This window comes from Capra hircus, chromosome 6 (genome assembly GCF_001704415.2).
Source record: "Capra hircus breed San Clemente chromosome 6, ASM170441v1, whole genome shotgun sequence".
Classification (NCBI taxonomy): Eukaryota; Metazoa; Chordata; class Mammalia; order Artiodactyla; family Bovidae; genus Capra; species Capra hircus.
In genome coordinates this window covers 105,467,147-105,484,010 of record NC_030813.1, presented here as the reverse complement: position 1 = coordinate 105,484,010, position 16,864 = coordinate 105,467,147, and the positions used below count along the sequence as shown (strand labels likewise).

Genomic DNA, 16,864 nt, shown 5'->3' with positions numbered 1-16,864 from the left:
AGTCCATGGGGTCGCAAAGAGTTGGACACGACTGAGCGACTTCACTTACTTACTTATGTATGTGTTAATTCCAAACTCCTAATTTATCTCTCCCCACTTCCAATATCCTCTTTGGTAAGTAAGGGGAATTTTCTAGAAATGGATTTGCTGGGTTCTAGGTTAGGATCTTCAACTTGACTAGGTAAAGCTAAACTGTTTTCCAAGGTGACTGTACAAATTAAATTCCCACCATCAGTGTACCAGAGTACACACTGCTAGTCACTACCGAACCCTTACCAGACCTGTTCATCTTTAATCTCCCTGGGGACTGGGCGATCTCCATACAGGTCCTGGGTGCTGCTCCAAGTTCTTGGGTGATTTCAGGACAGCCCGAGACATCAGTGTTATCACTCCCATCTTGCAGATGAAGAAACCTAGGTTCAGCTGGTTTAAATCATTAGCAAATCATTGTGCTGGGATTCAAGCCCAGGTCTGTGTGACCAGTGCCTGTACTTTTTCTGCCATGCTATAACACTGGCTGTTACTGGAGAGGTCTCTGGGCCTTTATGGGGTACCTATGGGGAACTATGAGCTTCTTGGAGATAGAACTCTCGTGGGGAGCACAGTTCATGACCTCAGTCTTTGGTGCATGTCAGAATCACTCAGTCCCATCCCAAACCCACTGAATCAGAATCGACAGTAGTGTGTGTGTGTGTTGGGGTGGGGGAGAGTCTAGTGAGCAGGAAGTGGGCATCTTATTGTGGTTTGCTTAAATAATTTTTAAATTTTATTTTTGGCTGTGCTGAGTCTTTGTTACCCCACAGGCTTTTCTTTGGGTTGCGGTGAGCTAGGGCTACTCTCCATCGTGATGGGCTGGGGTCTCACTGCAGTGGCTTCTCTTGTTGCCCAGCACAGGCTCTAGGGCACACAGGCTGTGCCATGTGGGCTCTACAGGCTCAACAGTTGTGGTACATAGGCTTAGTTCCTCCATGGCATGTGACATCCTCCTGGACCAGGGATCGAACTCTGTCTCTTGCATTGGCAGATGGATTCTTTACCACTGAGCCATCAGAGAGGCCCTCATTGTGAGTTTAACTTATATTTCTGTGTTAAAAAACATGTGGAACATTATGTTATTAGCTTCCTGGTCAGCTGAATTTGGTTTGGAGTCTGTTCAAATCTTTGACTCATTTCTACTTGTGTTGTCTTATTGATTTGTTAGAACTCTTTACATGTTGTGACTACAAATCCTTTGTAGCTACATGGGTTGCAAATATGTTAGCTCACTTGGTGACTTGTCTTTCCAATTTTCATGATGCCTTCTGAAGACCAGAACACTCTAAGTCTGATGAAATCCAAATGAACATTTTGTTTTTCTTTTGTGGTTTTTTTCTGTGTGAGTCTTGAATCTTTACCCACCCCAAGGTGGCAAATATTTTCCCTTATTTAGGTATGAACATTTTAAACACATTTTCAAGGTGATTCTGTTGTGTGGTTCTCCTTGGTTCAGAGTCAGATCTGAATTTGACTCCCAGGTTTACCACTCAGCTGAACAAGTCAGTTTGTCTCTCTGAGCCTCCGTTTCCCTACCTGCAAAAGGATTTAAAAATAAGGTCTGTCCACAAGGTTTGTTAGAAGGATTCAGTGAAACAGAGCTCAAACAGAGCTTAGCGAAATGCCTGGTATGAAACCAGTGTTCCATAAAAGTCATTTTGTTTATATACAGATGAGCTTCGAGCAGCTGGGAGGAATAACATGGTTTGTTGTTTGTTTTCAGTACATCAAGGCCTTTTACAACGAGTCGTGGGAGAGAAGGCATGGATATCCCATAGACTCGGACACTCTGACCCTGCTCTGGTCTGTGACCGTGTCCATATTCGCCATCGGTGGACTCGTGGGGACATTCCTGGTGAAGGTGATCGGAAAATTTCTTGGGAGGTCAGTGGGGGCCCCTCTGTAACGGCCATACTATGTCTGTATTAGAGTCAGGATTGCAGCAGGCAACAGAATTCCACTCAGTCCAACTGGAGAGATTATAATGCCAGAAGGACAAGGAGCAGAAATAGGGTACCATAAGCCAAGGAGAAGTGAATCCACGGGTGAGGGGTTGACAGGCTGGCGCTGAGGCTGTGGAGGCATCAGGCTTTGTCAGGACCCTACAGGGAGGAGCTGGGAAGAAATACTCTGGCTTTCCTTTCTGCCGGTCCTCCAGTCTGCCGTAGGCGCCTCTCATTGGTCAAACCCAAGCGGAAGCCTGAAAACCCAGGCGTCTCATTGGTGCAGCTCAGGAGGACCAGCTTCAGGGCTCAGAGCAGTGAGGGGAGAGTGGAGAGGGACTTAGGTGTGGGAGCAATTGGACAAGAGTCAGCACAGTGTTTTAAAGACTGTTCCACAGAGATATCTACAGAGCTGCTTTTAAAAAATCAGTTGCTTCAACAGTCTTCCATTGTATGACTGGATGATAATTTCTTTAACTGGCTCCTGACTGAGAGACATTTGGGCCGTGTCAAACTCTCCCCATTACAAACACAGCTGCCGTGAATATTTCATGTTAAAATTCCCCAACATCAACCTCTCCAATCAGATCCACTTTACCCCTGGGTTTCATTTGTCTTTTATTTTCTACATGAAGCCTTCTCTCACGTAAGATTGCGTTATCCACAAATTCCCCCAAACATTTGCTCTGTGTCCTTGCTCATAGCAACTTCCTGGGGGATGCCGAGGTGTTTAGTGGAGAGAGTAGAGTCTTTAGAGCATTCACCTGTGAACTTGAATCGTGAGTCTTCTACTTCCTGTGTTAACAGTTGAACCTCAGGTCTCTCATCTGTGGAATAGAGACAAGAGTTCCTACCCTGCAGGTGATGCTGTAAGGGCTAGAGAAAATTAACGGCCCATCAGCTCAATGAAGAGAAGCTATTGTCATCCGCCATATTATTTTCTCATCGTCACCTTGACATAGTAGGGGGTCACCCAAACATAGTAAAGTGAAAGAAAGAGAGTGAAGTCACTCAGTCGTGTCTGACTCTCTGTGACTCCATGGACTGCAGCCCTCCAGGCGCCTCTCTCCATGGAACTTTCCAGACAAGAGTACTGGAGTCGGTAGCCTTTCCCTTCTCCAGGGGATCTTCCTGACCCAGGGATCAAACCCAGGTCTCCCGAATTGCAGGCAGATGCCTTGCTGTCTGAGCCACCAGGGAAGCACCAAAAGAGCCAGATGGAATTCTCCAGGCCACAATACTGGAGTGGGTGCCCTTTCCCTTCTCCAGGGGATCTTCCCAACCCAGGGATCGAGCCCAGGTCTCCCACATTGCAGGCAGATCCTTTACCAGCTGAGCCACAAGGGAAGCTCACAGGAGAAGTTTCCATGGGGAAACACAGCAGGGGGTCCACAAATCTCCATATTGCATTGAATTTGGTGAAGAGATGGGTCAGACCCCTGGAAATCCCTCTGGGTTTGGGGGCTACAGAAACACTGTTAAGAATGGTGCTACCCACTACTTTATACCTGGCCTCACATCCTCAAATTAGGGTTGGTGATGTCCAGAGCAGACTTTCCAAAGGCTGGAGCAGGCAGCCATTCTGAAAAAACATCCATGTGATGCTCAAAAAGGTCTGTGGTACCCCAGTGAGGTAGAGCAGGTGCCAACATTCTCCATGTCACCCAGGCGGCTTCCAGGGCACTAGCTATGGGAACTTATCACACAGGAGGTACACCAATTGTGGGATGGAGTCAGGGCTTTCCAAGGCTCCTCTGTGCTCCAGGCACTCACACCCACTGTCTTATTTAATTCTCTCTACTCTGCGGATTCTATCCATGGAGAATGGGAATAAGCGAGGTCAGAGCATCTGGCCATCTCAGCCAGCTCACGTGGTGCCTGAGTTCAGGTCGGAGCCAATACACGTCGGCCGTGGCACATGGTCTTTCCACTTGCCAAGGAGACTGTAGTTAGTGTCCTGCTGGCAGTGGTTTGGGGACATCCTTGACTGTTTGACAAGGAGTAAATGACCAGCTGACCTCCAAATCGGCACCCCTTTCCAGGATCTCCAAGGTGCTGTTGCTAAGCCTATTCCTGTGAATGGAATCACCTCCAGTCCCAGACTCTATTGCTGGTGACACATACTTACCTTATATCTGCCTGTGGGCACTTATACCGCAAGGCTGCCCCAGCACCCAACTTATGTTCCCTCGCATCATTGCCATCCCATCCCCTTCACCCTCAGCTCTTCCTGAGGGGCCTGGCAGAGCCGATGGTGAATAGATTCCTTCAGTTGCCCTCAGACTGGCCTCCTTCACATATCATTGGATCTAGTTCTCTCTGCAGCAGAACTGAGAAAACCTGTGGGAAGCCATAGGGAAACTCACTCAGGCTTTGGAATCAGATCCTCAGTCAGATTCTCCAGCAAAGCCAGGGTCCATCCATTCGGCACACGCTTTTGAGCACCTCTGGGGAGCCAGGCACTGTGTCTACACTTAGCAACACAAACAGAGATGATGCCCGTAGCCTGGGGCTGGTGCTCTGGGCCACAGAGGAGGCAGACCCAGCACAATTCAGTGTGCAAGCTGTTCTGACTGCGGGAAGTGCCGTGAACAGGAGATAGAGGACGAGGAGAGGCCACCAGTGTCCCCTTCACTTCCAACCCACCTGAGAGGGCAGCTCTGAAGGGTGACTGAGATAAGAGTCACAGAAACTCTCTGTCACTCAGAACTCCCCCAGTCACTTTTTAAATAGCCGGAACCCATATCAGACTGGCTTATGCCTTAGAAGGAATTAGTTGTCTCACGTGGCTGAAATATAATTCAGTTGAATCCAGTAGCTCCTATGATGTCATAAGAAAATGCGTCTGTGTTCTCTCCTCTCAGCTCTTGGTTGCTGTTGGCTTCATGAACAGGTGGCCTCTGCCCACGGCGGGGGCAAAGTGGCCTAAGCCCCTTAGACAGATATGGTTCCTACTGAACATCCCTGCCACAAAGTTCTTCCAACAGTCCTCATACAGGCCCCAGGCATGAATCTCATTTCCCTGAGAAAGCTTGCAAACTGTCAAGACTCTTCCAAAGGAGGCAATTCTACCCCATTAGGGACATTTGACAATGTGCAGAGATACTGCAGGTTGTCAAAGCTGAGGGCTGTGACTGGTACCCCCTAGAGGCCAAAGTCTCAAACAGAAGGAGTCAGCAAACCCAAAGCATGGGGCTTCTCCAGTACACATGGTTTACGCATCATCAGTTGGTTTTAAGGACGTAGTCCACTTGGTATTAAACGTGCATGAACTGGGAAGTGACAGTTAAAAGTAGTAACAAACATTTATTCTAGCTCCGCCCGCTGCCCACCACACATCTGTCAGAAACAACGCTGGCCTCCTCTGAGCTCACATAGGACTTCCTGTTTCCCTCTGTTACATCACTTGGCATTTGGGGTTACAGTGATTTAGTTACATTTCTGTCTCCCCTGAAAGGCGAGCTCCTCAGTGTAAGATCCGTGTCTGTATAGGAGCCTCGGCACATGGCACAGGAGCTCGAACGCAGCAGGCAAGCCATAAACATCTGTTGGGCATATGAAAGGATGGAGGGAAAGTGCTCAATGCTAGAACTTTGTCCACCATAACTCCCCCAAATGACTGTCCTTCTCTTGCTTGCATGCTGTTTATTCGCCCATACATTTATTTTGCTCGACAAATATTTATGGAGAGCTTGCTATGTGCCAAGCACTTGGTGGTGCACAGAACTGACAAAGTCCCTGGGGTAACAGCTCTTCAGGCAGAGGGAGCAGGAAGTGCAAAGGTCCTGGGGGAAGAACAGGCTTGGTTCCTTTGAAGATAAGACAGGAGGTCAGTATAGCTGGAGCGGAGTCCGGGAGGAGAAAATGAAGCAAGAGGGGTCACTGGGTTCAGAAGCGGAAGACACTGTAGAGAAAGGTTGGGACTCCGGCTTTGACTCAGAGTAAGATGGGAAATTACTGGAGTATTTTGTGATCTGACTCACATTTTGAAAGGCTTGCCCTTATCAGTGGATTCAGGGAGGCTGGTTAGGAACATCCTGCCATAAGCCAGGTGAAGTGATTTGTTTTGCACCGGGTTTGTCATGAGACACAGTGAGAAACAGCGAGAATTGTTTGCATTCTGGAAATCGTTTGGGAGTAGAGAAAACAAGCCCTGCTCATGGACTATATGGGAAGCAAGAGAGAAATAAAAAACAATGCTAACATTTTTGTCTTGAACAATCACAAGGAGCAAGGATTGTATCGTGTTTTTAAAAATTAATTTTATGTTGGAGCATAGTTGATTAACAATGTTGTGTTAGTTTCAGGTGTAGAGCAAAGTGATTAGGTTATACATAAACATGTATCTATTCTTTTTCAAGTTCTTTTCCTGTTTAGGGTATTACAGAAGACTGAGCAGTTGCTTTTTGAGGTAGGGAAACCCTTGAGAAAAACAGGATTTGCGGGGGAAAGGAAGAAACAATACTGGAAACTCAGTTTTAGGTGTACTATGTTTGAACTGTCTGTTAGCCCTTCCAGTGGAGATGTCACGTGCATGATTAGATTTGTGAGTCTCGCATTCCAAAGTGCCCAGAACTCAGATGTAAATCTAGATGTCATCAGTACAAAGGTGACACTTAAGCCAGGAGATAAGACAAGATTACATGGGAGGTACGTAAGATCATGGCATCCAGTCCCATCACTTCACAGCAAATAGATGGGGAAGACAATGGAAACTGTGATCAACTTCATTTTCTTGGGCTTCAAAATCACTGTGGATGGTGACTGCAGTCCTAAAACTAAAAGATGCTTGCTCCTTGGAAGAAAAACTATGACAAACCTAGACAGTATATTAAAAAGCAGAGACATCACTTTGCCGACAAAGGTCTCTCTAGTCAAAGCTAGACAGTAGTCATGCATGGATGTGAGAAAGTGAAAGTGAAGTCGCTCAGTCGTGTCTGACTCTTTGCAACCCCATGGACTGTAGCCTACCAGGCTCCTCCGTCCATGGGATTTTCCAGGCAATAGTCCTGGAGTGGCTTGCCACTTCCTTCTCCAGGATGGGTGTGAGAGCTGGGCCAAAAAGAAGGCTGAGCACAGAAAAATGGATGCTTTTGAACTGTAGTGTTGGAGAAGACTCTTAAGTGTCCTTTGGACAGCAAGGAGATCAAACCAGTCAATCCTGAATATTCTATGGAAGGACTGATGCTGAAGCTGAAGCTCAGTACTTTGGCTACCTGATGAGAAGAGCTGACTCATTGGAAAAGACCCCGACACTGGGAAAGATTGAGGGCAAAAGGAGAAGCAGGTGGCAGAGGATGAGATGATTAGATAGCATCATGGACTCAATGGGCATGAGTTTGAGCCAACTCCAGGAGGCAGTGAAGGACAGGGAAGCGTGGTGTGCTGCAGTCCATGGGGTCGCAAAGAGTGGGACACAGCTGAGCCACTGAAGAACAATAACAAGGTAGAAACCAAAGGAATAGGTTCAAGAGCTGAGCCTGGAGCCCGCCAATGTTCAGAGGGCTGGGAAGATGTTAAGGCTCACCCAACAAAGTAGGAGCAGTCTTACCATCGAATGAGATCTACAGCATGAGGGAAGGGAGATGGTGATCAACCAGGTCCAATACAGCCAAGGAATGAAGACCAGCCTGAGCTCTGGGTGGTGAATTAAGCAACCCAGAGGTGGCTGGTTGTCTTGGCAAGAGCTATGTCAAGGGCACAAAGGAGCAGACAATCATGGGAGTGGGTTTAAGAGAGAAAGAAACGAGAAGAACTGGAGACAATGAGTGCAGACCACTTTTTAAAATTAATTTATTTTTTTATTGAAGGATCCTTTTGAGGAGTTTTACCATAAAGGGGAGCAGAGACAATGGTGTGGTGGATGGAGGAAGAAGTAGAATCAGGAGCATTTTTTGTGTTTTGTTTTGAGATGGGAGCTGCAGCAGCGCATTGATGAGATGTTCCAGCAAGGAGGGGAAAAGGGATAGTCAGGAGCAAGGGGTGAAACTTGCTGAAGTTATAACCTTGAGCAGGTCAGAGCAGGTGGGGAACTAGTAGGTCATTGGAGGGACTGGTTTCAGGTAAGAAGGGAAGGCAAAGCTTATGGGCACAGATGCTGGTAGGATAAATCACATGGAAGGAACATGTGGACCATCTTTTTGGATTGATTCTGCTTGCTTGGTGAACTAGAAAGCAAGGTCACCAGCTGAGGAACAGGACAAGGGGATGAAAAGAGAGAAAAGATGCTTGAAATAGTCCTCTAGGAGACCAGGAGACTGAGCAAAACAGGAAACTCTAGAATGGTTGGTAGGGGGCTTAAAGACCACTTGAGATGGGTGGTCATGAATTTCAAGTGAGACCAGGCAACATGATTCAATGTATTTTTTTTTCCCAGCCAAGATGAACTTTGTATACATGTGCAAGATAGACTGAGATCTAACTAGGGTTGGAGTTATCTCAGAAACACAGAATGAAGGAGAAGAGTGAGTGGATCAAGGAGTGGAAGGTGTATGAATGTTTAAAATGATGGACCTTGGAATTCAAGCTGGATAAGCAGGAATAGATAGACATGGTAGAAGCTAGATCCCATCTTGGCTCATAGGCTTGGTCAGCTAAAGAATTGTTGGAAGGGTAAGTGGTAGGAGCTAGGATCTCCAGAATTTCTCCCATTTCACTAGTGCTTAATGAAAAGTACTTTCCAAATCCAAACTGAAATCATACTCCCTGTATCTCCTGATCGTAGTCCTGTGCATCAAGGTAAAATAGTGGAAGGCAGCTCCCACACTTCCCCTGAACCCTCTCTTATCTGGGCTGAATGTCCCCAGTCCCTTTGACCATTTCTCAAGGACATGGCTTCCAAACTCTTTATTACCCCTTTCTGTCAAGAGCTGATGATTTGGGCTGCTCTGGGAAGATTCTACATCACTGGAGAAGCTCAAAGTACTGAGCCAGGTGTACCCAGTTGGGGGTCCCAGAGGCCACTGGGGTTCTGCTCTCAGAAACAGCATGGTGCTGGTCCCTCTTGTTCGGCTGCACGTTCATCCCTGGGAAAAATGTGGAAACACAATAATTAAAGTCCCCGTCTCTGAACCCTAGTGAGTCAGCGTTGTGAATTATCTGCAAATAAGGTTTCTCTCCTCACTGGGACATTGTCATGCTGGGGGTTATTTTGGGAAGGAATTCATTAATATGATAAACTTGCTTAGAGGGTGTGCAGCCCAATTTGCAAATGTTTCAAGTCAGACCTGAATGTGATTTTAACATCCCCTGCATAGCGCAAAATGCACCATTCTATCCAGTGTAAGAGCTCAGACCCAAGCCCTGGGAGGCATCCATGGCTCCTCTTCCTCTCTCCACTTCTATCCAACTCATCCATATCTTAGGTTCTGAATACCAGTTCCCAGTGTCTGTGGCCAGGGTGGGGGTATTCCCTACATCATCAAGACATTCTCCAGATACCAGCTGTCTGTTCTATAATTCAACTCCATTCTGACCCTATCTTCCCAGGGAAGGTATCAGATTATAATATCGAGGGCTCAGTGCCACCAGACTGCCCCTCTCCCAGTTCAGACACCAGTCCCAGGCCCAGATTGTCCCCTGAGCTTCTGACCATCTGGCTCTGGACTGGAGGTTCCAGAGACCCCCTGCCTTGGCTTTCAGGTTAAGGGTTTAGACTTGCAAGGCTTCCGCTCCCCTCTTCCAATGCCAGATGCTAATAGCGAGTCATGGTTGTCAGCTATGCTTCTGACTCGGTCTCCAGCCCCTCTCCTCTCTCTGTAGGTCGGGATGGGATTGAAAGTTTCAATCTTCTAATCACATGGTTGGCTCCACCCACAACCATCCCCCCATCCTTATTTCCTTTCCAAAAGTCACCTCATTGACATGAGCTCAACTGTGGACTTGTTATGAATAGCACAACATTGATTTCATTGTTCTGGCTCTGAAGCAATTTTAGGAAATGAGGTCTAGTGACAAAATATTATAACAAAAGATGTCCCCATGGTTCTTATCACTTGGGAAATTCCAAGGGTTTTGGGCACTGTAGCTAGAAACCAGGGATGAAGACTGCGTATTTTTGTTACTATAAATCACAATATCACTATCAACAAATTCCATCAATTCTGTCTTCAGAACACACCAAGATGCGGCCATGGCTCACTCCCTCCACCATCCTGATCCAAATCCCTGTGAGCACTTGCCCGATCTACTGCAATATTCCCTGTTGGCCTCCCTGACCCCACACTTACCCCTGCATCCCATGGTCAACATAGAAGATGGAACAGTCTTATTAAAATCAGGCCATGCCTCTTCTCTCCTTTGAAACTTCAAAGGCTGTGCTTCTTACTCAAACAGAAACCCAAGTTGTCATGGTGGCCTGCAGACCCCTTACAAGCTCCAGTCCCCTCCCCTTTCACGTTCTACTACTTGCTCTCTGGGTCTCCCCTGCTTCCAGCCACACTGGTCTCACTAATGGTGCAGAAACAGTCTACGTCTGGCTCTTCTCTGTCATGGTTGCTGTTCCCCAGGGTCCATACATCTCGTCTTCTCATTCTTTAAATCACCCACTTTCTTCTCAGGTGTTAGCTTCTTGGCAAGGCCCTCCCTGGCCACTCTGAGTAAAACTGCACCCCCTCTCCTGCCCTCGTGTTCTCTACAACATTTCTCACCAGCTGATATGCTCCACATGTTTTATTTTTCCTTGTTTATTAAGAGGAGCATAAAAGCAGGGACTTGGCCACATTCATGGCTGTGTGCCAGAACATAGAATGATGCTCAGCACCCAGTGCAGCTTCAAACATGTGTTGAGTGAATAAATGTAAGTTGAATGAAAAAAAGACTGTTGAAAGAATGAGTGAATGTGAGTATATGTGGTAGCCACCATTGCAAACAGCTTAGTATCCTGGATTCTGGAATGCCAAATATCCCATTGAATAGCTTGTGACCTTGAAGAAAGAAAGAAAGTGAAAGTCATTCAGTCATGTCCAACTCTGCGAATCCATGGACTATATAGTCCATGAAATTCTCCAGGCCAGAATACTGGAGTGGGTAGCAGTTCCCTTCTCCAGAGGTGCTTCCCAACCCAGCGATCGAACCCAGGTCTCCCGCATTGAAGGCAGATTTTTAACCAGCTGAGCCACCAGGGAAGCCCAAGAATACTGGAGTGGGTAGCATTTCCCTTCTCCAGAGGATCTTCCCCACCCAGGAATCAAACCAGGGTCTCCTGCATTGTAGGCGGATTCTTTATCAGCTGAGCTATCAGGGAGGCCCTATGTAACCTTGGCCAAATCTTAGTTTCTAGATCTGGTTCTTCATGTGGGAAATACAGTAGTAAGTCACCCAACTTACAGGGTCTTCAATGAGTGTAAAGGACTTAGTGCCTGGCACATCCCAAGGACTCTATGAATGTTAGCTATCATCATGGTTTGTTTGTTTATTTTACCTTATTGAGTCTCTGAATATGTTCCAGATGACATCCTAGGCACTTTGCATAAATCATTCGCATAGAATCCTTACAAGATAGACATTATTATATTCATTTCACAGGGGAGTAAATCAAGTCAAGACTGAGAGAGAGTGAGAAATCTTTCCAAAGTTGTTCAGTTAGTATGAGCTGTCCAGGCAGGAACATTACTGGAGTTGGGTTCAGGAGAACAGCAGTTCTCCAACCCACAGATGTGGAAGCTACAGTGAGACTCATGGCAGATCAGAGCTGGGCCATGGGGAGCAAGCGGGGTCCACGTGACTTGACTCATCGATCCATCCCTTCATTTATGCAGCAAATATATATGGGTCACCTGCCTGTGTCAGGAACTGGTGTAGTTGCTGGGGATCCAGGGACAAGACAAAGTCTCTGCCCCCTAGTGCTTACATTCTGGTACAGGAAGATGGACAGCTAGCATAAAACAAGTGACAGGAGGATAATTTCCTGTAATGTTGGGGCTGTGGAGAGGCTAGAACAGGGTGAGAGGATGGGCTGTGCAACTGGGGAAAGCAGTCATATCAAAGGGTGTCAGAAGATTGCATTTGAGTTGAGGCTTTAGTGAGATGCTTCCCTTATAGCTTAGTTGGTAAAGAATCCACCTGCAATGCGGGAGACCTGGATTCGATCCCTGAGTTGGGAAGATCCCCTGGAGAAGGGAAAGGCTACCCACTCCAGTATTCTGGCTTGGAGAATTCCAAGGACTTTTACAGTCCATGGAGTTGCAAAGAGTTGGATCAGACAGAGCAACCTTCACTTTCACTTTCTTTTAGTGAAATGGAATGACCCCATTGGATCAGAGACCACTTCTGAAGATTTTAGCTACCTGGGGGGCTCCCTTCCAAGCCCCTGAGGTGTCAGCACCACAGGATAGCACACCCACTTCAGAGGTCCCCCTTTCGACATCTCCACCCGCTGATACTTGCTTAACCAATTCCCTATGTTAAATTGGTTAACTAATTCGACCAATTAAATTGATTAACTATAGTGGTTTTCATTTTCCTATCTGACCTCTGACTCATGGATTATAAGACACATTTTTTACTTTGTAATGTTAAATGAAGGTCTTAGAACCAATGAAATAAAACACTACACCAGGGAAATCCACAGAGGGTCAGGGCTGCGGTGATGTAATCAACCCTAGAGATGAGCCCAGAGGAAGGAAATGCTTTGCTCAGGGTCACACAGCCAAAACTGGTGGTGGGTCCGTTGAGGAGTCCGGACCTTGCTCCTGGAATGGACAGGCCAGTGGCAGCCTCATCAGACCTTTTCTTTTTCTTCCAGGAAAAACACTTTGCTGGTCAACAATGGGTTTGGGGTTTCTGCCGCATTGCTGATGGCCTGTTCTCTCCCAGCTGGAGCCTTGGAAATGCTCATTGTGGGACGTTTCATCATGGGTGTGGATGGAGGTGAGACTTCATCGTGTCAGAGGAGGAGGCAGTAACACATTCCTCGGCAGGGTGGTGTGTGTGTATCAAAATGTGATGAGTATTTTGTGGCTGTCACATGACTGGGTCCCTACTGACACTGAATTGGCAGAGACCGAGGATGCAAGAGGGCTTCCCAGGGGGTGCCGGTGATAAAGAACCCAGCTGCCAGTGCAGGAGATGCGGGAGACCTGGGTTCGATCCCTGGGTCAGGAAGATTCCCTGGAGGAGAACATGGCAACCCAGTCCAGTATTCTTGCCTGGAGAACCCCACGGACTGAGGAGCCTGGCGGGCTGCAGTCCATATGGTCGCAAAGAGCTGGCCACGACTGAAGCAACTTAGCACACACGCGTGCACGAGGATGCAAGCATCCAGCATGGAGTGGGGCAGCCCCATGGGATGGACCACCTACCCACGATGCTCCTCTAACGGAGAAGTGTTGACTGGGATGATCCCAAACCGATACCAAAGACGGGGATGGCTTTCTGCACATCGTGTGTTCCGTTTGTCATCTTCACCCTAAAATTCATATCCCAAGAGGTCTGTGGGTTTTATGTCAGGGATTTCTATGAGGGTTGTTTCCTGTCTGGGCCTCTGACTCATTCGTTCTTTCTTTTAGGCTCCAAGCATTTACCGAGCACATGCTAGGCTGGGGACGCAGCGGTGAACAGGAAACCCCAGGCCCTACCCCCCAGAGCTTACGTTCTGGTGGGGGGACAGATATGTAACTAGACATATAAGGCAGATAGTGATAAGCCCTAGAAGGAAAATGAAGCAGAGCGGGATGATAGCAGGAAGCTATTTTAAATAGGATTCAGGGAAGGCTGCTCAGAGCAGGCAATAAATGAGCAGAGACCGGATAAACCAAGGGGAAGGAACAAATGAATATTGGGAGAACTGTGCTCCTGGCGGAGAAGAGGGCAGTGGCTCTGAAGCAGAAATGTGCTTGGCAAGTTCAAGGGAGAGGCAGGAGGCCAGAGTGCTGGAGCTTGGTTAGTCAGGAGGAGTACAGATAGAGGGATATAGGGTTGGCCAAAAAGTTTGTTTGGATTTTCCATACCACCTTATGGGAAAACCCAAATGAACTTTTTGGCCAACCCAATAGAGAGGTAAATAGATAGAAAGGTAGATAGATAAATAAACAGGGATTCCCTAGGGGCTCATACTGTAAACAATCTGCCTGCAATGTAGGAGACCCGAGTTTGATCCCTAGGTCGAGAAGATCCCATGGAGAAGGGAATGGTGACCCACTCCTGTATTCTTGACTGGAAAATCCCATGGACAGAGGAACTTGGTGGGCTACAGTCCATGGGGTCACAAAAAAGTCAGACACAACTGAGGGACTACTACTTCACTTTTCACAGATTGATGAACTGCCAGATGCAGCTGGAACCCAGTATGAACTTGTTAAGGGCTAATTCCCTTCCTCATCCTCCTCTTATAAGCTGAGGGCAGCAGGCATTATGAGTGACATGAATGATAAAGCAAGAAAGTGAGGAGCCTGAAAGGAGGTCAGGGAGGAAGAGACTTCATTTACCTTCATTGTTCTGCTGGCAGGAAATAATTCAGGATTGTACAATAATCCGAACTCTCAGTCCTCCATCTTGGCATTCAAATAGAAGGGAGAAACCCATAGAAAGAATGTTAATTGGAGAGAATCCTGGCTGGTGTTCATGCAGAATTTTCTAACTGACCAATAGGTTCATGGACACCTTCACCTTTAATGCGCTACTAACGCTGAAAGCCCGTTATTTTATTTTTATTTTTTTTCAACAGCCCTGGTTTATTCACCATGATGGACCAAATGCTGGGCATAAAACAAGCTTCAATAACTTTGAAAAGATTAAAATCGTATATAACTCCATTCTCTGACCACAATGTAATTAAATAAGAAATCACAAACAATATTTAGGAAACTCCCCCTCTAAATTTGGAAAATAATAAAAGCACACCTCTAAATATGACATGAGTCAAAGAGGAAGTTACAAGGGAAACCTAAAATACTTTTAATGGAATGATCATGAAAATACCACATATCGCACTTTGTTGGGTGCAGTTAGAGGAGAAGGTATGGATATTAATGCTTATATTAGAAAAGAACAGGATTTGGTAAACTAACATCCCTTGTGATAAATTTGGACGGTAGACTTTTTTAACGATAAGCTTACTTATTTATTTACTTTTGGTTGTGCTGGGTCTTCGTTGCTTTGTGCAGGCTTTCTCTAGTTTAGGAGAGCAGGAACTGCTCTTTGTTGCGGCGTAGGGCTTCAATAGTTTCAGTAGTTTTGGCACACAGGCTTTAGATTTTCTCCACATGTAAAGTCTTCCCAGACCAGGGATCAAACCTGTGTCCCCTGCGTTGGTAGGCTGATTCTTATCCACTGCACCACCAGGGAAGTCCCCGTAGACTGTATTTAATGGTCTGGGAGCCAGAGGGTATTATGCTAAATGAAATAAGTCAGACAGAGAAAGACAAATACTGTATGTTTTCACGTATCTGACTCTAACAAACAGAAGCAATGAACAAATGTACCTGTGCATGAAAGCTAAGTCACTTCAGTCGTATCCAACTGAACAAACATAACAAAACAGAAATAGATTCACAGATACAGAGAAAAATGGATGGCTGCCAGAGGGGAGGAGGTGGGGGAACTGGGAAAAATGGGTGAGGCAGATTAAGACGTACAAAATTCCAGTTATAAAATAAAAAATCATGGGATGGAATGCACATCATAGAGGGTATAGTGAAGTCGCTCAGTCGTGTCCGACTCTTTGCAACCCTGTGGACTGTAGCCTATCAGGCTCCTCCGTCCATGGGATTTTCCAGGCAAGAGTGCTGGAGTGGATTGCCATTTCCTTCTCCAAGAGAGTATAGTCAGTGCTATTATAACAACTTTGTATGATGACAGATCGTAAATTGGCTTAGCCATGATCATTTTGTGATATATAAAGATATTGAATCACTATGATGTTTGTGCACCTGAAACTAATATAACATTGTAAGTTAACTGTAGTTAATGAAAGGCTATTTTGTTGTAATTTTGCATGTGAGGACCCTGAGGCTCAGAGATGTGAGACAGTAAAGTGATTAAGGGTGAAGGCTGTGAATTAAGATGGCCTGGATTGTGACATTTAACGAGGTTAATTTCATCACCTTGTCTGTATCAGTTAGGTTTTTCTGCAATAAAAGAAAAAAAAAAAAAAGCAGAGCCATAATGGTTTAAGGCAATAGGCATTTTGCTGAGCTTACAGTTCTGAGGGTGCTGGGGGCTGTTCTGATCTGGCAGTTCTGCTGGGCTCCCTCCCATGGCTGAGGTTGGCTGCGGGCTGGTCCATGGTTGGATGATCTTGGATGTTCTCATGCACTTGTTTGGTGGCCAGCAGTTGGGCTGGTCTTGGGATCCCAAGGGCTGGCTCGTCTCTGCTCCATGTGGTCTCTCAGCCCTAAATAGTGTGGTGCAGCCTCTTCCAGGGAGATTTTCGGGGTTCCAGTGAGCAGCAAGAGGGGCATGTCCCGTCTTGGAGCACTTGTCAAATCTGCTTGGACACGCTTGCTAGAGTCCCACTGGCCAAGGTGAGTGCCATGGCCAGGTGCAGAGTCAGGGTGAGAGACGTCCAGCCACACAAGGATGTGGACACAGGGAGCATGGACACAGGGAGCAGTCTGCCTTCCTGTCTCAGCCTCTTTCTCTCATATGAGGAAGGACAAAGTACTCCTAAACCTTCCTTGCTAGGGAATGTAAAATTTAATGGTGTGCCGTGCGTGCACAGTGAGTACATTCCAGGCCCTGTTACCTCCTCACAACACCAGTGATAGTATCATTGCCATTATTGTTGCTGTTATCATTTTTATTCTGTTAACAAGATAGTCATGTACGGATGTGAGAGTTGGACCATAGAGAAGGCTGAGTGCTGAAGAATTGGTGCTTTTGAACTGTGGTGCTGGAGAGGACACTTGAGAGTCCCTTGGACTGCAAGGAGATGCAACCAGTCCATCTTA

General features: G+C 46.6%; 1 protein-coding gene across 1 annotated transcript in view; it reads left to right on the top strand.

Moving 5' to 3' along the window:
• Nucleotides 1–16,864, top strand: part of SLC2A9 (solute carrier family 2 member 9) — a 245,638-nt gene that overhangs the window by 62,150 nt on the left and 166,624 nt on the right. The window contains exons 5-6 of the mRNA XM_018049726.1: nucleotides 1,757–1,917; nucleotides 12,721–12,845. Coding sequence (XP_017905215.1) covers nucleotides 1,757–1,917; nucleotides 12,721–12,845 — 286 coding nt within the window. The remainder of the gene's footprint in view (nucleotides 1–1,756; nucleotides 1,918–12,720; nucleotides 12,846–16,864) is intronic.